This window comes from Erinaceus europaeus, chromosome X (genome assembly GCF_950295315.1).
Source record: "Erinaceus europaeus chromosome X, mEriEur2.1, whole genome shotgun sequence".
Lineage (NCBI taxonomy): Eukaryota > Metazoa > Chordata > Mammalia > Eulipotyphla > Erinaceidae > Erinaceus > Erinaceus europaeus.
The window spans coordinates 85,751,925-85,775,146 of NC_080185.1; the positions used below are offsets into that span (position 1 = coordinate 85,751,925).

The following is a 23,222-nucleotide window of genomic DNA, read 5'->3' on the forward strand; positions in this document are numbered from 1 at the left end:
GAGAGAAGGGAAGACCGAGAGGGAGAAAGATAGACACCTGCAGACCTGCTTCACCACTTGTGAAGCAACTCCCCTGCAGGTGGGGAGCCAGAGGCTCGAACCGGGATCCTTAGGCCAGTCCTTGCACTTTGCGCCACCTGCACCTAACATGCTGCGCTACTGCCCTTCCCCCAGAGTTCTAACTTAATACAACTTTCCAATACTGGGTGTTTAATTTTTATTATATCATAAATGATTGAAAGGAAGATTTTTTTGATGAAAGAAATAGAAACATTTAAAAACAGCAATAGGAAAACTATGCAGATGCATGAAGGAAATTATGCAATCCCCTCCCTCCCCCCAAAAAATTATTCCTGTATAATTGTTCTGTTCAGTACACACATAATTTATTACTAATTGCCACAAGTTAAAGTTTTGTTATGTGTCTATCATTGATAATTCCTGTTTTATAAAGTTCTCTTGTTAAACATATACAAAGAAGGAATCACAAGCCACTATAGAAACTAAATAGGTAAATACAAAAATCAATAGTAATGTGTATTTGGTTTGTAACTTTTTACTTTAATTACTAATTAAATTATATTACTGCTGACTTTTGTATTTGCCTATGTAGTTTCCTTTCTGATTTCTTCTTAAGAATGTTATTTTTTTGTACCATTGTTTACCATAAGATACTATCTTTTGAGCATTTTTTTGTACACCGAACTGCTAGGAACAAGCTTCTTAAGTTTTTGTCTAGGAATATCTTATGTTCTACAGATTTGCAGAAGAAATGTCCTAGTTAAAAAATATTGATTGGTTGTCGATTTTTGCACATTGTCTTCTCCACTGCATTATGACCTCCAGCTGTTGAGCTCACTGAGGATCCCTCTGACAAGTCACTTCTCTTGCTGCTTTGATGATTCTTTGTCTTTGCCTTTGACAATTTTAACTGTCTTTGTGGATCTCTGTTTCATTCTAGAGGATTTATTTGAGCCTTTTAGATTTGTATCAAATTTGAGTTATTCTGACCCATTATTGAAGTAATCTCTCTCTACTCCATTTTCTCTTTCCTTGCCTTCTGGGACTCCATTATGTATATGATGGTATGCTTGATGTTCTTTCTATCTACTCTTGTTGTGGTAATCTTGATTGAGCTATCTTTCATTAGGTTCATTGATTTTTGTTATGCCCTTATTGTTGATTTTTAAATGTACTTGTCTAAGACTTTACACAAGTAACATTATGTTCACTGTTTAGAATTTTAAAAAAACATAGAGCAGAAAGAATGATCATCAGCAAGTACCATGCAAAAGAAGTTTGATAGTGAAAGCTCCAAGATGGCCAAATAGAAGGATCTATTTTCTTTCACACCTGCAACAACAACAAAGCCACAACATGCATGGGAATGTACAGAAATGGGTTTGGAAATTACACAAGCTTATACAGCAAGAGACAAAGGGACACAAATATAAGCATCCAGGCAGCAAGATTTCTGATGCCCTTACCAAAGGTAAAAATCTGCTTTGCAAGATAGTTGTGTCACAGTCAGGAAGAGATCCATTACATATGAAGCATTAGTCTATTGAGCAGAATGCAGGGTTTGCCATATCCCTGGCATCCCAAACGTATTCAGATTTTGTGCCTACAACTTTGCAACAGGATATTAAAAGTTGTTGACTATATTGGCAACCTTCCCTAACAACCCAGGCAATTTTCTGAGACTAACCCTGATAGATTAATTCATTTCAGAATTCAGTTTCCATAGTAACAGACCCTGGGGTGAAAGCACCAACAGAGGAAAACCCCAAATTCAACAGAGCTAAGTAAACTTCTCAAAGAAAACTTTAAAACTCTGACCCAAGTCAATGAACTGTTTAATGGAGGACTAGGGAATTAGTTCACTAGATAAGGTGCCTGCATTGCCATGCACAAAAACCAGGCTCTTTACATCACAATTGAGGTGCTATGACAATGGAAGAAACCTCAGTGGTATATCTTTCTCTCCTTCCACCAGAATGAGAGAAAGCAACAAAATAGAATTGACAACAAAGTCAGAGAAAGGATGAAAGTAATTTCAAGTCAGAGATAGAAAATACCATAGAGGAGGAATGCCAGCAAGAAGAAACCACAGGTCAAAATAGTGCGCTTTAGGACAGGGAGAGGAAACCATCCCCAAAATGCACCCCCAAAAAATTGAATTTAATATAGTAACTATTGTACATCAGGAGGAACAATGTTCACAACTGGGGAAAAAAAGGAAGAATTCTTATTTGAAAGATATGTTAGCCAAAAATGTTAACATTCTGGAATTGAGTATACAATACAGCTCCTCAGTTCCAGAAGGTTCTCAAAGCTTCAAGAAAAATCGAACTTAAGTTCACCAAGGATCATAATAAAGTGGCATAGGAAAAGGAAGCATTTAGAAAACAAAATTGCACACACTCCTATCAGATGATTTCTCATCAGAACTCAAGAGTGGAAAGGTTTGGCAACTTTGATATATTCAAAGTTTTGAATAGAAAAAGACATTCAAAAGATTATTTTATCAGCTTGGCATCAGTTTTGAAGGAATAATCAAGGGACAAGCAGCTTTTTAAGATAAGTACTAGCTACAGGAATTCTTATCACTAAATCAGCCCTACAAGAGAGGGGAACTTATGTAAAAAGTTAATAAACTAAATGTCCTCTTTCACATAGGGTAAAAACAAAGCAGAATAACAGTCAAATGAAAACAGACTTGAATACGGACTGTAGAACCAAGTTTAGCAAAGTGAATTGGGAAAGGGTTGGTTTGCTGGAGTAAAAGGAGCTTCTGTGGAGTTTGGTTTAGGAATTTTGTTGGTGGTGAGTTACAGTAACACTTTTGAACAAAAAGGTTTGATTTTTTTTTTAATTCAGAATATTAAGGTCTTGAACCTAGACCCTCGTGTGTGATAATGTGTGTTCTACTAGGTACATAACCATCTGGCCATATTTTTCTTTTAGTTTCACAGAAAGAGGATAATCACAATACCTCTCCTCTATTCATAGAGTTTCTGGTGTAGTACATGATGCTACCATGTTTTCCTAGGTACTTGAGCCCAGGTCCTTGTGCATGATTAAATCTATGTTCTACCATGTAACATATTTTCCAGCCTCTAATACTGTGTTTCATGTACTACTTTTTCCTACCATGTAACCTATAGTATTTTCACACATTGTAATTATAGATTTTGAAATCATCATTAAAACAGTAGGACAGGAACAGCAAGATCATTCTACCACATAGTTGCATAGCTCATTTGCTTTGTCATGCATACAGTTAGGGTTGAGTCCATCTCTCACTATACTAAGGATATTTTTGGAAGTTTTTTGTTTGTCTCTGAAAAAAAAAAGTCACCTCAGAGCACTGTCATTCCATCACAGCAATAATAGTAAAAAGTAGGATAGTAGTCTTGGCTTCTAAACTACTCTCCTGAGTCTTCATGACTGCTTTCTAAGGCCTAGCTGTTGCTTCGTCCCTTGCTAAATGCTAGAGTGAGTTAGGACTCCACTGTAGGCTCCATTCTTCACTTACACCTTGTCAAAATATCTTTTGGATAACAGATATTTCAGGTGTAACCTGTCCAAAAATCAAACTCCTAATCTGATTTTTTTCATTTCTTTGACCTGGATTCAGTCCATTCCAGGTACCTGTACTCCTCGTTCTACTGGTCAGTGGTAGTCTCTGCCATTTTAGGGTATCCAGAAAGCTGTACTTCCCAATCTTTAATTTTTATGTTTGCTTTCCTCCCCCCCCCATCTCTAATTCTAATTTCTAAATGCCACCATGTCAGAGTGGTCTTCCATAAATGTTAGTATGCTAAGCATTCATTTTCATTTGTCTCAAGATACCTTTTCATCTCTTGACATTGTTGAATGTCTGCATTTGTATAAAAAATTTCCCACCTTATCTCTTACTAATTTCTAATTTAATGCCATCATGGCTAGAGAAAAGTACTTGGTGTGATTTCTGTCTTTACATTTACTAAGACTTGTTCTGTGGTCTATCATATAATCTGTCCAGGTGAATGTTCATATTTGACAAAATGTGTGTTCTGTATGTGTTAGATGAAATGTTCTATATATGCCTCTTAGTTCCACTGGTCTAAAGTATAGTTAAAATCTAACATTTTTAATGATTTTGTCAGGTCTATTTACTCATTGTTTAAAAGAGGGTGTTGATATTCCTTAATAGTACTGTCTTTCTCCCTTCTGATCTGTTAATATTGACTTAGTATATTTAGACTTTTCTAAATATACTGTGTGTATATATGGTTTATATCCTTTGAACTAAAACTTATCAGTATATAAAGATCTTTTTTGTCTCTTGTTAGAGCTTTTAGTTTATAGTCTCACTTTGTCTTTGTATTTTTTCCTGCTTTCCTTTTGGTATACACACACACACACACATACACCTCACTCACTTTGTCTTTGTATTTTTCCTTGCTCTCCTTTTGGTTTCCATACACACACACACACACACACACACACACACACACACACACACACACACACACACACACACACACCTCTCTCTCTCTCTCTCACTTTTTTTATGGTCTCACTTTGTCTTTGTATTTTTCCCTGCTCTCCTTTTGGTTTACACACACACACACACACACACACACACACACACACCTCTCTCTCTCTCTCTCTCACTTTTTTTATGGTCTCACTTTGTCTTTGTATTTTTCCCTGCTCTCCTTTTGGTTTACACACACACACACACACACACACACACACACACACACACACACACACACACACACACACCCCTCACTCACTTTGTCTTTGTATTTTTCCTTGCTCTCCTTTGGTTTCCATACACACACACACACACACACACACACACACACACACACACACACACACACACACACACACACACACACCCCTCTCTCTCACTCACTTTGTATTTTCCCTGCTCTTCTTTTGATTTCCATACACACACACACACACACACACACACACACACACACTCTCTCTCTCTCTCTCACTTTTTTTTACCAGAGCACTGCTCAGCTCTGCTTTATGGTGATGCTTGAGATTGAACCTGGAACTTTTGAAACAGCAGGCATGATTGCTTTTTTGCATAGCCATTATGCTATATGTCTAGTCCCACAAGCATGTATTAATCTGTTGATGGACAATGACTTATTAATGCCATCTTGTTTTCTAGTTATTTTGAATTATTTATGTTCCTTTCATGCTACCTTTTATGTATCAATAATTTTCCATAACTTTGGTATATCTAAGCTAGGTTTTTGCTTTGTGTTTACTATGTAGCTTACATAAACCAATTTCAGGTTTTACAATATTTTGAAATGACAATCAGATAAATCCAATTACATTGAAGCTATCCCTTTACTCTTTCCTTTCCATTTTAGATTTATGTCACTAGTAACTTTTTAATATTTTGCTTTAACATTAGTTTAGCTCTTAATATTTTAAATACTTTTAACCATTATCTGTCATGTGTGGGTGATTAAGATGGTATTCTAGGGTTCTCTCTCTCTTTGCCTGCCCTCTCCCTCCTCAACCAGAGCACTGCTCAGCCCTGGTTTATGGTGGTGCAGGGGATTGAACCTAGGACTTTGGAGCCTCAATCATGAGAGTCTCTTTCCATAATAATTATGCTATTTATACCTTCTTTGTATGGGGTTCTCAAATGTTGCTAAGTGTTCATAGGCCAGTGTGTAGTCCACAGCTGGGACTGAAATCTGTTACCTATTGAATGAGTTGGTGAGACTGCTCTTAGATTCCACAACTTCCAGAACAGCAATTATTTTTTCCATAGATGTATGCCAAATTGTTCTAAGTGGGAAGTGTATATGTGAAGGACATAATTTACCATCCTGATAGCATCATGTTGTTTTCTATTTCCTGTCTGTTCCCTAGTGTTCTCTTTATTTGCATCATAATTTTTTAACACTGGAGAATTTGAATAGCATTTAATTCTTTTGATTAGTGTAGATTTGTAGTGTAGGTTGTGCTTTGTAGGTCTTTGTATGATTTCATTGTTACAGTTGTTCAGAATTTTCTGAACTTATTTTACAGTTCATATATCCACTAAAGTCTCTGTTGTATTAACCTAGTGGTCAGTGAATTGCTTTAAACTGGGATCACCCAGTGTGCCCGCACACACTTCCCCAGTCCCATTGCAGGTGTCTTCTTTGTGAATGTTGATTTCTAATTTCAGTAGTCAGGATCTTCATTACTCAACCAGGAATTTATAGCTCTACCTCAGCCTTCAGTTCCTGCTTACACAGCCAGAAAGAGGTGTGGATTCATCTCAGTCTTCTGTCTTTCCTCCCAAGTTTTCAGTTTACTTATTACTTATTATTGTGCCTTGTCCCAGGAGAGATGGCCACTAAAACATTTTCAACAACTTTCCATCCACCCCTAGGAGTTTCAAATTAGGCAGAAATTATTGATATCTTAAGTGGAAATGCAGGATTGCTTAGTAAGTTAGGTGGGTGATGTCTGGGAACTATACACAGTATAAAGTTAACCTTTCTCTGGTTCAAAATTACGGGCTAGTCTTGTTGAATATCTAGACTGGTGGCAAAGCATGGTCATAATAAGCAGTGCTTTGCAAGTTGATGTATGTCAGAAAGTGAGAATTTCTTTTTTGAACGTGAGGGTCATGAGATCTTGTGATTCCACCTTACTAAGGAAGATGAGCATTCTTAACATGGAAAAGGCTTAAGAGCATTGAAAGCTTGATTTAATAAGACTGACTTATAGGCAAGCATTACTGCAATAATTTAGAGTGCAGTTGCTTATGATTATTACTTTATTATTCACAGTAGCACCCTCAAAGAAATATGAAATAGACCTCTGGAAAATCATTTTGCCTTGATGCTTAAATTCTTGTTACTATTTGACTTTCACTTTGATGTGTGTTTTTTTTAGTGTTCCAAGCAGCTTTGTATTCTAATAGTTTATATCGTAGATATTTTAAGCATTGTTTTAACCATATCTTTTTCCTTTTCTAAGAGCTGGGGTGGAAAGGAGAATGGCTTTGGACTTGCAGAATGTTGCAGAGACTTGCATATGATGGTGAGTATCACTTTGGTATGGGGCTGTATCTTGGCAGAGCTGTATGTCACCTCTATTGAGCTTTTCTTTATTTTTAATATAATGTTATCTAAAATTGACACATCAAAGCCTTTGAGGAACCTGGGCTTAGTTGAGATATTGCACATTTTGTCTAGAAATGCCTGGGTATCCTCAGTTTGCTGACATTGGTAAGGAATTTCAGGAATACAGTATTTGTTCATACCTGTTTCTTGAGCAGAAAGTACATTTGCTTGCATTCTTCCACTATAATTTTTTAAAACAGTGGGAACTGGCATTATTTAAGAATGCCTGCTTAGAGAACAGTTTTATCATCATTAGTATTATTGAAGCACCTAATGTGTTTTCCATGTTTACTCTGTTGCCCAGTCCTGCTTATAACTTTAGCCTATGCTTAGGTTATGAGTTAAGACCATCTTCCTTTTGCTTTAATGCATTGTTGTAGTACCATAAGACAGTCAAATTTGCTAAAGCAGTTCTATGCAAATAAGTGACTTTTTCTAGTACATGTACTGATTCTATTGTCAGTTTGTCATGTTTAGTTTTGTGAAATTTGACATCTTGACAAGCATTTCTTCCCCTGGAGAATTGTGTTCTTTCTGGTCAAAGAAAATTTCAAATGGGAACAAATTACTTTCCTGTCCTAGTGGGTATACTTATTATTATTATTCTTTTGTCTTGTTTTCTTCTTTCCTTTCTCTTTTCCTTTCTTTCTTTCTTTCTTTCTTTCTTTCTTTCTTTTTTTTTTCCTTTCTTTCTTTCTTTCTCTTAAGGGAGCACTAATGAACTCTAGCTTATGGTGGGGTGGGGATTTAACCTGGGACTTCAGTGCCCCAGACATGAGAGTCTCTTTGCATAACCATTATGCTGTCTGCCCCTACCCTGGATATACTTTCTTTGTGCACATTGTATTTAGTGTACAAGGTACACTAAAGAAAATATACCCAGAGTGGGAGTAGATAGCATAATGGTTATGGTAAATGGAGGTGTTATCTGTTTAAAATCAAAGCCACATATATTTAAATTACATTCAATTCATAATTCTAAGAAAATAAGTTTCAATGTAAAATTTATTTAGTTAAGGGAGTCGGGCTGTAGTGCAGCGGGTTAAGCGCAGGTGGCGCAAAGCACAAGGACCGGCCTAAGGATCCCGGTTCGAACCCCGGCTCCCCACCTGCAGGGGAGTCGCTTCACAGGCGGTGAAGCAGGTCTGCATGTGTCTATCTTTCTCTCCTCCTCTCTGTCTTCCCCTCCTCTCTCCATTTCTCTCTGTCCTATTCAACAACGACAACAACAATAACTACAACAATGAAACAACAAGGGCAACAAAAGGGAATAAATACATACAGTAAATATTTAAAAAAAATATTTAGTTAATTCCAAGTCTCTTATATCAAGCTTATTCTTTTTTCTCTCCTTTTGTTAAATTAGTGATTTAATAATGATAACAAGATTGTAGGATAAGAGGGGTACAATTCCATATAATTCCCATCACCAGAGTTCTGTACCCCATCCCTTCCATTGAAAGGTTCACTATTCTTTATCCCCCCTGGGAGTATGGATCAAAATTCTTTATGGGGTACAGAAGATACTCTTTTTTAAAAAAAATATTTATTCCCTTTTGTTGCCCTTGTTTTATTGTTGTAGTTATTATTGTTGTTGTTACTGGTTTCTTGATGTTGAATAGGACAGAGAGAAATTGAGAGGGGGAGAGAAAGATAAGACACCTGCAGACCTGCCTCACCTCTTGTGAAGCACCCTTGCAGGTGGGGAGCCGAGACTTGAATCTGGATCCTAATGCTTGTCCTTGCCTTTTGCGCCATGTGCACTTAACCTGCTGCACTACCGCCCGACTCCCTGAAGGTATTCTTTACTCCTTATCAAAGCAGTATGAGACACTACTGGGCATGCATGATATCTATAGACATATTCATTACAGCCTGAGTTAAAAATTAATACCCGATGCCTGGGAGATGGTACAGTGGTAGAGCTTTGAGCTTGGGAACATGACATTCCAGGTTCAGTCTCAATCATTGCTTATGCCAGATTGTTGCTCAGACCTTTTTTTGCTCCTCCTCTTATCTCTAGCTAATGAAATAAATAAATAAATGTAAAAAAAAAAAGGAATTGAGGGAGTCGGGCTGTAGCACAGCGGGTTAAGCGCAGGTGGCGCTAAGCATAAGGGCCGGCATAAGGATCCCGGTTCGAGCACTGGCTCCCCACCTGCAGGGGAGTCACTTCACAGGCGGTGAAGCAGGTCTTCAGGTGTCTATCTTTCTCTCCTCCTCTCTGTCTTCCCCTCCTCTCTCCATTTATCTCTGTCCTATCCAACAATGACAACAACAATAATAACTACAACAATAAAACAACAAGGGCAACAAAGGGAACAAATAAATAAAATAAATATTTTTAAAAAATTTTTTTAAAAAAGGATTTGATGCTGGTGGGCTGGAAAGGTATCCTAGTAGCTTTGAAAAAAAGACTTTCATGCCTCAGCCACCAAAGGTCCCAGGTTCAATTCCCAGCACCACCATAAATCAGAGCTGATTAGTACTTTGGTTTAAAAAATATTAATATATATAGTGTTATAATACATTAAATGTTATTTAAAGGGAAATAATAATAATTATCATCAACATACTTTTAAAAATTCAAAGAATTTACACACTGCTATATAATCTCAATTCCCAGAGACAGCTGCTACCAGTTTCTTCAAGGATACATTTTATCAGCATGCTGTTGCATTCTGTTTGACTTTATTTCTTAATGATAGGCAAGACTGGGGAGAGGGAGAGGGAGAGATGCAGCAAAGCATCATTCTGGTACATTCTATGCTTGGGATGACTTAGAACCTCATATTTGTAAGTCCTGTACTTTATCCACTGCGCCACCTCCCAACCACCTATTACATATTTTTCATGTAGTTTGTATAGATTTGAAGAGTATTTATTATCAGTGTCTGGCTTATATTGATTTAGATCTGCCTATGCAGAAAAGTAGTCAACTATCATGAGAAATGGCACACAATTATAGAAGGGCTACTTGATGAAAAATTAAGATGTTCATGAGACATAGTGTGGGGAAAAAATGGATCAAACGGCCTGACAGGTAGTTTTCCAGTATATCATATGCCTTACATGTATGAATCATGCAGTTTAATTCTTGGCACCGTCTAAGAGACCAACAGACAAACAAGTGGAACTCCATGGATTGTGATGAAGTCTTTTGGTCTCTCAAATATATTTTATTTCATTTTTTAAATTCTTTGTTAAATTTTATTTGTTAATGAAAAAGTAGAGGAAGAACCAGACATCACTTTGGTACATCTTCTGCCAGGGACCTTACTGAAGACCACATGCTTAAGAGTCCAATGCTTTATCCACTGTGCCATCTCCCAGACAACTCATATATTTAAAAATAGCACCAGGGAGGTAGTTTGCCAGGGAATACTTGTCATGCATATATGAGATACTCATTTCAGTCCCATACCCTATGTGAAAGAAGTAAGGGGGGAACTACGTGGATGATGGAGCAATGTTTTAGCATTCCCCTCTTTCACTCTAAAAGTATAGAGTAAAACTTTGACCAGGAAGTACCACTACAGTATCATGGATACAGAAGGCCTTGGTTCATTCCCTGTCACTACATAGAGAAAGTATGGAAGCTGTTGAATCTTTGGGAACCTCCATTTTGATTCTTACCTTGCTATAAAATACCTGAATTCTGTTATCACAAGGAGTGATAAAGACACATGAAGTGGCTACACTACTCATTTTACTGCCTAGTGAGATGAACAGTTAATCATACTTTGAGGGTAGATTTGGGAGATATTACATGTTTTGTCTATAACCAGTTGAAATTGAGTATCTGATTCTTTCATGTGTTTTATACATAGAAATACCCTCCTAGTGCAACCACACTACACTTTGAATTCTATGCAGACCCTGTGGCCGAGGTAAAAATCGAGAAAAGGGTGAGTTTTATTTAGACTTATTCTAACAAAGTGTCTTGTAATCTATTAATCGGCATTTAGTGTTTTTTTTCCCCTAGGAATCCTCAGTTAAATGAGGGATTTTTTTTTTTTTTTGAGTTGCATTATTGCACTCCAAACTAAGCATTCCTGCCAGCTTCTCAGGCATAAACATTGGATGTGGGTCTTAATTTGTAACTCCTAAAAGGCAGATCTTTTTTTATGCAGCATACAATATGACATGCAGTTTCTAAGTCTTGGTTGAGAATTCTAACATTCATTGTATTATAATAGTCTGTATAGATATCTTAACTTCCTCTATATAAACCAGAAATCAGTTGCTTACTGTGTTCTTCCATTATTTGACCACTTCATATTTTTAAGCCAATAGTAAGATTCATTTAGACTTAGAAGTGACCTAATGAAGATCTTTTATTCTTCTACCTTTATTTAGCAGATAATCTATTTAGCAGGAAACCATTTTCACAGATTCACTCTTTTATGTGAATATAGAGCCTGTGAGAATTGATTGTTGAATCAATGAATATTTAAAAGGGAAAGAAAGAATATGGCTGTGTGCAGTATATTTTGATTGCTAATTTTAAAATATCTCCCTGAGCCTATATTTGTAAAGCTGGTAATTTTGCTTACTCTGATGTTAACTTTGTTGAGAGCAGTCAACTTAGTTTTTAGTCTAGAGTGACATCTATGTTTTTCTATGTTTTTTTTAATCTTATGCTGGCAAACTAGGATGTATAGTTCGTCTAACTCTCTTATTTTAATTTCAGACAACTAGCAACACACTACATTATATTCACATAGAACAACTTGACAAGGTAAGAAGACACTTTTTTAGAAAAATATTTATTATTGGATAGAGACAGAAATTGGGAAGGGACGGGAAGATAGAGATAAAAAGAGACAGAGAGACACCTGCAGCCCTGATTCACCACTGATGAAGCTTTTGCCCTGCCAGGTAGGGACCAAAGGCATGAACCTGGGTCCTTGCACATAATAATGCACCTGGTGTGCAATCACCTAGCTCCCTTGCCTACTGTTTAATTTCTTAACAATTGATTCATTTCTTGCTGCTAACTATTGTTTTTCCTAATGTAGATTTCAGAAAGCCCATCTGAAATCATGGAATCTCTTACCAAGATGTACAGCATTCCTAAGGATAAGCAGGTATGATATGTCCTAAAAAGTATCTTAAGTGTACTGAGATAGAAGATAGCATAGCTGAAAGGATATCAGCTTAGAGTCAATTTATGCAATGCTTTAAGTTTTCTAATATTTTTTCCAGTGGAAATATTGACAAGACTATAGGATAAGAGGGCTAGGCTACAGTTCCACACAGTTCCCATCCTCAAGTTTTTTAATCTTTTATAAGATTGAGAGATAACAAGCTACCTTATTCACCATGAGTTTCTATTATAAGTGGTGGCAATGCGGTACTAAATACAGAAAGATAAAACATTTAGTTGTGGTTTTTTTTCTTGCTCATTGAGAAATTTGATTAGTAACAATCAACTCCTGCCAAATGCCCTCAGTTTGCTGCCTATCAGTATAGGACTAACTCTTATCTGATGCTGAGATATTAGAATTCTGTGATCTCTATTTTTTGCTGCCATTTTTCTGCTAACCTCAGAATAAACTCTTCATTTATATACTGTAACAATTAACAACAAAATATTAAGTCTTTTGATTAAGCCCCCACAGGTAAGTAAGATTTAGCCCTTGTAAATTACTGGCTTCCATTTATTTCTCTTTTTATGATAAATATTATCTCTTTGTTGAGGACACTAATGATTTCCAAGGTAGTTTGGAATAATGATTACATGAGTACAGCTTCTTATTCCCCTGAGATAGGTGTCTGCACACCACACCCACCACCATCTGGCATCTTTCTACACCACTGAGATCCCAACACCCTTTCAACCTCTTCTTACCTCTTCTATTGATTTCTTAACTTGGGTCTTAATCTCTTTACAGATGCTGTTATTTACACACATACGGCTGGCCCATGGCTTTTCTAACCACAGGAAGCGATTGCAAGCTGTTCAGGCTAGGCTGCATGCAATATCTATATTAGGTAAGGGAACAACACTATAATTAACAGGCCCTGGTTAGGCAGTTTGACTTGTTTTCTTTTGAAATCAAGTCTTTGTTGTTATCTGGCTTATAGCAGTTACCTAAGAGGCAAGTTAAGGTGTAAAATCACCAACATTCCTAGTGTTCACTATATTCATCCTTTTTGAGGATATGATACTAGTTTACTTAGTCCTGATTTTAGTCTTTCCATAGGTGTTATCTCCCATTGGTCACCTATTTTTGTTATTTCAGTTTTTTTCTTTAGTCCATCAAGAATATAAGTTTGAAATAACTATTCACTAAGTAGTCCATGCTATTTACTTTTCTGTGGAGAATAGAGTGGAAAGCACACTAGCATTTAAATTTCTCCCTTGGTTTTCACACTGAGTTTGCATCATATATATTTTTTCTTTACCTCAGTTTCCTTGTTTAATATTGAAAAAAAAACCTATTTTATTGACTGGTCTGAGGAGTAAATGAGAACTACAAACACCTAGCATAAGCCAGCTACTTACAAGGCATAAAGTGGTAGCTATTTTCTCAAAATGTAAATAGCTGAAGAAAGCAAACTGGAGGAATGGATAGGAGGAACAGATAGAAGTATCTTTTGATAGTGAGAGAACACTAGAAATTTCATAGCTGTTAACCTTCAGTCATGTACACATAATAGAGGTGTGTATCTACCCCCTGTAATTGTATACAATTGTAAAACAATGTTGAACATTTAAAAAAAAATTTAGCCGCTGTTTGTTTACCAGCCTTCATTATATTGTTTGTATGCTCTTTTTTTAAAATTGTGAAATTCCTACTCATAAATAGCATGATTTCTGGCATGTTGGTGATTGCTCAGGAAATGTTTGTTTAAAAACAGCTTTGTGGGGCCAACAAACTAGCTCACTTGGATAGTACGCTGCTTTGCCATGCGCGTGACCCAGGTTTGAGCCCAGTCCTCCTACATTGAAGGGAGCTTTGGAGCTGTGGTCTGTCTCTGTCTCTCACCCTCTCCTCCTCCTCTTCCTCTCTGTCTCGCTCTCTGAAACAGTTAGTATGGAGCATTGCAACCCTAGTGTTGATAAAAAAAAAACAACAAACCAAAATTGTGTTCAGATGCCATTAGTAAACATTTTATTATCGGTTTACCATTATTACATCCCTGTAGTATTCATTGAAAGTATATTATATATACTCATAGATTATCCAATATCATGTTGTTTTCAGACTTAATCTGCAATTGCCCATAAACCTTAATTTTATAAATGTTTCAAGTAAAAAAACCAGAAACATCTGTCTATGATAGGTATCTCCAAAAACACTTTTAAACTTCTTTTTGCTAATAAACCCATTCATTTCTTTAAAAACAAAGCAAACAATAAACAGAAGCACTTAAAGAGACTAAAAGGGAAGTCTCTGTTGAGGGCATAACAAAAGTTATATCTCAAGTAGTGATGTGTTTTTTTTTTTTTAATTTTACTCTCTTTTTAAATGTATTCTCTTTTCATATATCCGGTCTCCTAAAATCTTTGTTCAAGGTTACAGATACCATCAATAGAGAAATATGCCAGTTTGGTGGGTACTTTGACCATATTTAATCTGATCCTCTAGAATTTGTTGATTCTGCTATCCAGTGCTGATTGGAATTGAACCCCTCCCCAGAACCAATAAACATCTAAAGGTGGTCATTAGGCAGTGGCTTGACCACAGCCTTCTTGCCTAAAGTGTTTGTTTCTCCTTTTGCAGTGTATTCCAATGCCTTACAGGAATCAGCAAACAGTATCTTGTATAATGGATTGATAGAGGAGTTGGTAGATGTTCTTCAGATAACAGATAAGCAGCTTATGGTAAGTCTTCATTAATATTCTGTATATATAACTCATGTATTTGTGGGTGGTTTCTGCCAAGGATTTAGAAACATGATCCTTCTATATCTTCTTCCTTGTATATTTTAGTTTCAAAGTTGCTGGGTGGGTGGCTCTCCTGTAGTCCCAGCTATTCAGAAGGCCAAGATTAGAGGAACACTTGAACCTAGGATTTCTAGACTAATGTGCTATGCACTAAGTTTGGCATCAATATGATGACCTCCCAGAAGTGGGGGACCACCAGGATGCTTAAAGAGGAGTGAACTGGCCCAGATCAGAAACAGAGCAGGTCAAAACTCCCATGCTGATCCCAAAGTTAGTAAATTGTTGCGTCTATTTTTAAGCCTAAACAGTTAATCAGTAGAATTAGCAACTTGGTTGTTATACTATTTAAACTTCCATTTTCATAGGAGATTAAAGCTGCTTCTTTACGGACATTAACATCAATTGTCCATTTGGAAAGAACTCCCAAACTTAGCAGTATTATTGACTGTACTGGAACTGCCTCCTACCATGGATTTTTGCCTGTACTTGTACGGAACTGTATCCAGGCCATGATTGGTAATTATCCTAGACCAAAAAAGAAACCAACCCTTTGCCTGTCTGCCTTTGTTTAACATGCTGCCAGCTTAACACCAAATTCTGAGCTTGCCTTTTCTCTCCCTCTCCCAACCTTCCTTGTAGATCCTTCCATGGATCCATACCCTCACCAGTTTGCCACTGCTCTCTTCTCTTTTTTATACCATCTGGCTAGCTATGATGCTGGTGGTGAAGCTTTGGTCTCCTGTGGAATGATGGAAGCCTTATTGAAGGTGCTCTACTTTTTTTTTTTTTTAATACATCTGTGGGAAAATAAACTAAGATGAGGCATAAAGTTATGAATGTTTCCTAGTGAGAGCAGTTAGCACCAGAAAACTTATCCAGAAAAATGTTGCACTTAATTTTCTAGTTTAGCTTTCTAGTTATTACATTGAAAACTCCTAAGGGTTCTCTTCATTATTAAGAATTGAAAATAGTTTGATTGTCAAAAGACTGGTTTTAACCTTTGGCATGACCCTGAAACAAAATGATTGTAAACATACGTACATAAAATTGCTCTGTTATGTTAATAGGTATCACTTAACTTTAGGCACTGGACACAATATTTCCCCCCCTGAACATTAATCCTATTTTCAATCCCTATCATATTTAGGATTTTCTTAGTGCTTTTTTTTTTTTTTTTAAAAATCTTAGCATGAAGTGTATTTGTACCAAGGATAAATACTCATTTGTGATTTATAGTTTATGACCCTACTGCATTCAAGAGGTTGAGTCCCAGAAACAATTTGGCAAACACCTAAAAACAAGCACAGGTATCTTACCCCCATGACGCTCCCTCTCAAGATCCTAGAAAGTATGTATCCAAAGGAATATATTATTTACAGCTTTGTCTTTTCATTTGGTTGGTTTTACCTTTTCATTCTCTCCCTGGTAGGTCATAAAGTTTCTTGGTGATGAACAGGACCAGATAACATTTGTCACGAGAGCCGTCAGAGTTGTTGACCTCATCACCAACCTGGACATGGCAGCTTTTCAATCCCATAGTGGACTTTCTATCTTCATTTATAGACTTGAGGTATTATTATATAAGAGTTACTTTATATAGATTTATACCAAGAACTGAGCCTAGGAACTATCTCACATTAAACAAAACAAACAAACAAAAAACCCCAAAAACTTACATTTCCTGTTTTTACTTTTTAAATAATTTTTTGATATTTTATGAGAGATCAGAACAGTATACTACTCTGGCATATGCGGTGCAGGGAATCATGCCTGGGGCCCCATGCATGCAAGTCCTGCACTCTTTCCTGCTGAACCACCTCCCTAGCCATGCGTCCTCTGTTTTTAGAAACCAATTCTGTATCTGCTTATGACATTCTTTCACTGTATTTATTTCTTGTCCCTGTTTCATATGTAGGACCTTCTTACTATTTTTCTCTTGGTCCTAGCATGAAGTAGATTTGTGCCGGAAGGAATGTCCATTTGTGATCAAACCAAAGATCCAGAGACCCAGTACTGCACCAGAAGGAGAAGAAATGGAAACTGATATGGATGGTTAGTAATGTTTACTAAGTCAATATTTTATGCTTGACACTCTCCTATCATTCAACACCAATTTTTATTCTTAGGAATTGGCAAATTACATAACTATTTTTCACCAAAAAATAGTTTTCCTGCACATAAGATTTGCATGTTTTTCATAAGGATAATTAGGAAAGATAGATGTTAGTTGTTAGGATTAGAGATGGAAGGCGTAGCATTTGGTAGATTTGCAATAGAGCCCTACAGTCACTCTGTTTCCTTAGTATTAGTTCACTATCTTATTCCCACTAAAATGCAATCTCCATGAACCAGCATACTGTGTTGTTCATATCTGATCTCCAACGGTGCCTGTCATGTTATGTATAGTTTAAATATGTGTCTGGGAAAGATAACTGAAACTATCTTTGTATTTTGAAAATGGAGAGTTGAAAAATGTTGCTAGGTGAGAAATAGTCTTTAAACTATAACCAGTAATGTAGAACACCACGTATTCTTAATCTTTATATCCATCATATAAGTGTTTTCCCCGCTGATCTGCCTGCCCTCCCACCCACTGTCCATAACAATAGTACCTAAATAAATAAATGATAAAAATTGTAGAAGCATTAGTATCCAAAACTTTCTTAGATTTTAAGTTAATCTTAACTTGACCTGGGATGATGCATGTATCTTTCTGTGTTGATATAAAGGTGCATTTTAAATTTATAATGTAAGTTGCCCCGGGGAGGGGGGGTCTGAATATACTAACTATTGGTGTTGCTGTCAATTAGAGCCCTTTGCCCAATTTCCTTTTCTGATTTGTAGTGAGCAAGCTAGATTTTGATTTAATGGATGAGATGCCATATTGTTCATTAAAATGTGAAATCTACTAAATGGTTGATATAGAAAGTTATTTGAAGATTCACTGTTTATTAAAAGAGTACTTGGTCTAAACATTTAGACCTCACTTGCAAAGGCTAGTTTAGTGAGTTTCCAAGACTAGCAATTCAGGTGATTCTGATGTACTCCAAGAAAGTTTTAAATTAATGACTAGCATGGTTTTTTTACTTTATTATTTTTTATTTTTTAAATTTAATTTTTTTTGTTGTTGATGTTGTCGTTGTTAGATAGGACAGAAAGAAATGGGAAGTGGGAAGACAGAGGCAGAGAGAAAGATAAACACCTGCAGACCTGCTTCACTGCCTGTGAAGCGACTCCCCTGCAAGCAGGGAGCTGGGGGCTCCAACTGGGATCCTTACGCTGGTCCTTGTGCTTTGCGCCACGTGCGCTTAACCTGTTGCACTACCGCCCAATTCCCACTTTATTTTTATATTTATTTTCCCATTTGTTGCCCTTGTTGTTTTTGTTGTTGTGGTTATTGTTGTTATTGATATCATCGTCATTAGATAGGATAGAGTGAAATGGAGAGAGGAAGGGAAGACAGAGGTGGGAGAAAGACACCTGCAGACCTGCTTCACCATCTGTGAAGCAACTCCCCTGCAGGTGGGGAGCTGGGGGCTTGAACCAGCATCTTTACCCTGGTCCTTGTGCTTCACACCACATGCACTTAACCCACTGTGCTACCACTAGACTCCTGTGTTTTGTTTTGTTTTTTGTTTGTTTGTTGTTTTTAGTGCAGGAGTTTGTGCTTCTGTGTAGGTCCATACATGTATGTTTGCATGGGTATGAAACTATTCTAAGAGGGCTATTATAATAGCTTACTTGAATATAGTATACCTCTTTGCCACCTACACAACCCTGGTTCAAACTCTGCCCCCACTACACTGAAGGCAACCTTGGTGGTGTGGTCTCTTTATTTTCTCTCTTTATCAAAATCATAAGATTTTCACAGTATTTTGAAACTTGATTAGAAGTTTATTACTAAAGGAGCTCCATTATCTTCTGTACTAATGAATGTTAAGATGTAATTGTGTATCTTGTACTCAATGAAAATCATTCAGGTGTATAAAGTCAAAATGAATGCTTATTCTTCAGCCACCATAGTTATTCTTTTGGACTATTTTACAGTGTTTTTAGGCATACTCAAGTGTATATTGAAGTAATTACAGTTTTTTCAAAGGTGTATCATTAACATGCTATTAACATGTCAGTGTATCATAGACATCCTTCTAGTCGATGCATGAAGTATTAATTTCTTAATTTTTTAATATTTATCATTCAGTACCCTCCTCCCAAAAGCCCTACCTGCTATCTCCTATGTGTCAATAGATGAAATTGCATAGTTCGCTACTCTTCTTTTGTCCAAATTTGGTGTAGTAGCGTTATTTTTATTTTATATGTCTTGGATTCTAGTGATATTATATATTTTCCTTTTTAACTAAGTGGGTTAAGTTTTTGTCTAATAATTATCTTTCTTTTGATGATGCCTTTTATCCTAACTATAGCTTGTTATAACTTTTAGTTACAGATGTGACTATGGAAAGTAGCCCAGGCTCATCTGCCTCTATGGAGCAACGGCTAGATGTTGAATTAAGGGCCTCATGTTCCAACAGCAGTGGGAGCATTCCCTCAGGCCCTTGCCCCCGCCCTGGTGGGTAAACATTCAGATACAGGTTTTTCTACTGAATAAAATATTAAACTTCTGTAGAGTGCTTTGGGGGGAGCAGAGTTTCTTTCCAAAAGAAAAACGATGTTTGCTTCATTGACTAGCCATGAGTTTTGCCATCCTGGTGTCCATTTTCTCATATTCACCATTAGTTTTTCCTAACATCACGAAATGCTCATGCCTTAATTACTTTATAAAAATAAACATATTGGTAAAAAAAAAAAAAAGACATATTGGCCATCAAGTAATACCTGAAGTAGGAACTGAAGATCAGATAATTTTTACTTTATACCTTTTTACATGGGCATTTTAATTTTTTTTAAATCTCATTTTAAAGCTTGGGTGTTTCCCCCATTATCTAGAGATGTCATTTTGAATGTCTGTTAGTGTTGCTGTAGTGTATATAGATCTTTTAGAACTTGCTCATTTACATGCTCATTATTTTTTGGTGCTAGGCCCAGTATAATCCTGTCTTTATTCCATACTAGGAGTCCAGTGTATTCCACAACGGGCAGCACTTCTTAAATCCATGTTGAATTTCCTTAAGAAGGCCATTCAAGATCCTGCTTTCTCAGATGGAATACGGCATGGTATTTGGTTCTAGATATTTCCTTGAAGGATATGTAACTCTAGATGATTTGTCTTTTGTTTTGGATTTTTGGTGGGGCATTAGAATGTCTTGTAGAAGATCAGTCTTTTTCAGATTCTATAAAGATTTATTTGTTGCTGTGAAGTAGCGAGAGCCAGAGCCATAGTAGCGTCACTCTGGCATATGCATATTAGGGGTAGAACTCAGGACCTCATGTTTGGAATCAAACATTTATCTATTATACTACTCGCCTAATTTGCAGTCAGGTTTTCTATTCTATTATAAGATAGGCTTAGGAAAAGCCATGGTTCCATGTTGTATATCATTTAGTCATTTGGTGTCACTTTTCCTAGGATCATTTAGCTATTTTCCTAATGATTCGTCTTACTAACCCCCACCCACACTCCATACACACATCTCTGGCTTTTGATTCTGTACAGCTTACAACCTGCTAATCTCTCCACCCCTTAGATATTCTTCTACCCTAATGTATAAGATTATCATATGGAAAAGTAATGAAATACAAGGAAGATACAATTAAGAGAATTAGATGGTAGTCAACACAGTCTTAGCGTACCACAATGTTTATATATGTATGTAATATATACATTATTACATCAGTGCTTCCAGATTAATCGTATTTCTCTTATGTTCACTTTTCTCTTAGTGATGGATGGTTCTCTGCCTACCTCCCTGAAACACATCATCAGCAATGCAGAATACTATGGTCCATCACTCTTTCTCCTAGGTAAGAGAAGTTAGTACTTGGTGATCTTAGTCTGACGTGATCTGGTAGAGTTATCTTTATGATTCTCCCTAACCCCCAACCCCGAACACTGCTCAACACTGGTTTATGGTGGTGTGTGTGCAACCTCAAGAATGAAAATCATTTGCACAACCTTTACGTTATCTCCCTGTGATGATGATTTTTTTACCTCACAACAAAAAAGAGAAAGATAATTAATTTTCATGTAAATTTGCATTTATTGAAATAATACTCTATAACTAATATGTTACGAATCATTTATAAGTAGTCATAGTGTGCATTTTTTGTTTGTTTTTTTGAACTACATTTACACTACAAGGATAATGGAAAGCATGTCTTTACTCAGTTGTTACTAGTCTCTAACCTAGGTCTAGAAACTTGAGTCACAGTTATTTTCATTTTAAGGGTTAAGTATCTTTGAAGATTGCATAATGGTTGGGCAAAAAATTTCTCATGCCCAAGCCTCCAAAGCACCAGGTTCAGTTCCCCACACTAAAGCTGAGTAATGCTTTTGTAAAATAAATTAACTAACTAAAAAGAATTAAATATCAGTCCTGCAAAGTATAATACAGAAAGTTATTTCTTGGCTCAGCAAAACAGCTCCCTTTAATAATGTATTGCTTTGTCATGTGCAAGGTTCTAGCTCAGCCTCCACCACACTGAAGCAAGCATTGGTGCTGTAGTGCACCTCCCCCATCTCTATCTTTAAAAATAAATGTTTCTCACTGTGTAAAATGCCCTTTTGGGGGGCAGGGCAGTGGTACACCCCATTATGCACATAGTACGAAGTGCATGTATCCGGGTTCAAGCCTGTGGCTTCCCACCTGCAGGTAGACACTTCACAAGCTGCTAAGCAGGTCTATGGGTGTCTGTCTTTCTCCCTCCCTTTCTATCTCCCCCCCTCCACTTTCAGTTTCTGTCCTATTCAATAAAATGGAAAAAATAGCCACCAGAAGCAGAGGATTTATAGTGCTGGTACTGAGCCCCAGAGATAACCCTGGAGAAAAATAATAATAATGAAAAGAAAGACAAGAAAACACCCTTTTAAAGACCTCTTGGCACTTACAGTTAATGGGATAGATTTTTTTTTTTTGGTAGAACCAGAAAGATAAGATGCATGCCTTGCAAGGTATGTAGCCTAGGTTTGAGCACTAACACCCCATCAGAGTTGTAGTGGTATCTGGGGAAACCCTGGTGCTGTGTTATTCACCCTCTCCCTATCTGAATGGAAAAGTTGCTGAGGGATGATAAAAGCACGTATGCATGAGGCCCCAGACCTAGTCAAAAAGATCAAACCATCTTTGTAATCTTACATTGCCACATTAAATATTCTGTCAAGATTTTTTTATTGACTTATAGTTATTGATTGGTATATACATTCAGAGCAGTACACTAGACACATATATTTATAGAATTATCCTCAAAACAAAAGTATTAGTTGGCATTGTAGAAATTGTAAAACCTTCTTTGTATTAGTTTTTTTATACTTTGTGGAGTCTGAGAGAGGGATATTTTGGCTACTGTGTACACACTTAGTCCACTGATAAAGCAATTGATTATTTTTGTATGTTAATTTTCTATCCTGGGATCTTGCTAAATTCACTTCATATGGTGTTGTTGATATAAGTTATCTTATTATCTTGTTTGATATTTGCCATTAGACATTTTTGCTTCTTCATAGCCATTATGCTTTCTTCTCTTGATCTGTGTTTGTCAAAGATTTCCAATATAGTACTAAATAGGAGTAGCAAAAATGGTCCACTTTGCTTTGGTCTGACTCCAGAAGAAGAAGCATCTAAGATTTCATCAATAAGTTTGATGTTAAACGATTGTTTTGGGGCTTAGGAAACAGTATAATATGTGTTATGCAAGAGAATTTCATGTCTGAGCATCTGAGATCTTGTTTCAGTCCCCAGCTCTACCATAAGCTAAAGAGTTATTTAATCTTTCTCCCCCTTCCCCCTCTCTCTTTCTCTTCTCCCTTCCCCCCCTTCTCTCTCTCTTAATAAATACAAAAAGGGAGGGGATGTCATGGAATATATACACTCAATGAAGCACTAGTCAGCAGTTAAACTATAATGTGGCATTTGGGACCTAATGGATGGGACTGACAGGGATTCCGATTAGTGAAGTAAGGAAATGAAGGACAACTACAGGATTATTTGATCCCATATTCAGCCTTCTGTTTCTGACTTACTTTACTTAACATGATTTCTTCAAGCTCTCTCCAAGATGGG

General features: G+C 36.7%; 1 protein-coding gene across 15 annotated transcripts in view; it reads left to right on the forward strand.

Moving 5' to 3' along the window:
- Window positions 1-23,222, forward strand: part of HUWE1 (HECT, UBA and WWE domain containing E3 ubiquitin protein ligase 1) — a 175,053-nt gene that overhangs the window by 64,686 nt on the left and 87,145 nt on the right. For 13 of the 15 annotated variants that reach the window (XM_060183492.1, XM_060183502.1, XM_060183503.1 and 10 more), the window contains 13 exons: window positions 7,003-7,065; window positions 10,979-11,056; window positions 11,842-11,889; window positions 12,170-12,238; window positions 13,046-13,145; window positions 14,861-14,982; window positions 15,411-15,561; window positions 15,685-15,812; window positions 16,475-16,615; window positions 16,992-17,097; window positions 19,487-19,615; window positions 20,119-20,220; window positions 20,887-20,967. In XM_060183492.1, the coding sequence (XP_060039475.1) occupies window positions 7,003-7,065; window positions 10,979-11,056; window positions 11,842-11,889; window positions 12,170-12,238; window positions 13,046-13,145; window positions 14,861-14,982; window positions 15,411-15,561; window positions 15,685-15,812; window positions 16,475-16,615; window positions 16,992-17,097; window positions 19,487-19,615; window positions 20,119-20,220; window positions 20,887-20,967 (1,318 nt within the window). The remainder of the gene's footprint in view (window positions 1-7,002; window positions 7,066-10,978; window positions 11,057-11,841; window positions 11,890-12,169; window positions 12,239-13,045; window positions 13,146-14,860; window positions 14,983-15,410; window positions 15,562-15,684; window positions 15,813-16,474; window positions 16,616-16,991; window positions 17,098-19,486; window positions 19,616-20,118; window positions 20,221-20,886; window positions 20,968-23,222) is intronic. The other 2 variants (XM_060183498.1, XM_060183506.1) reach the window with 1 other exon arrangement.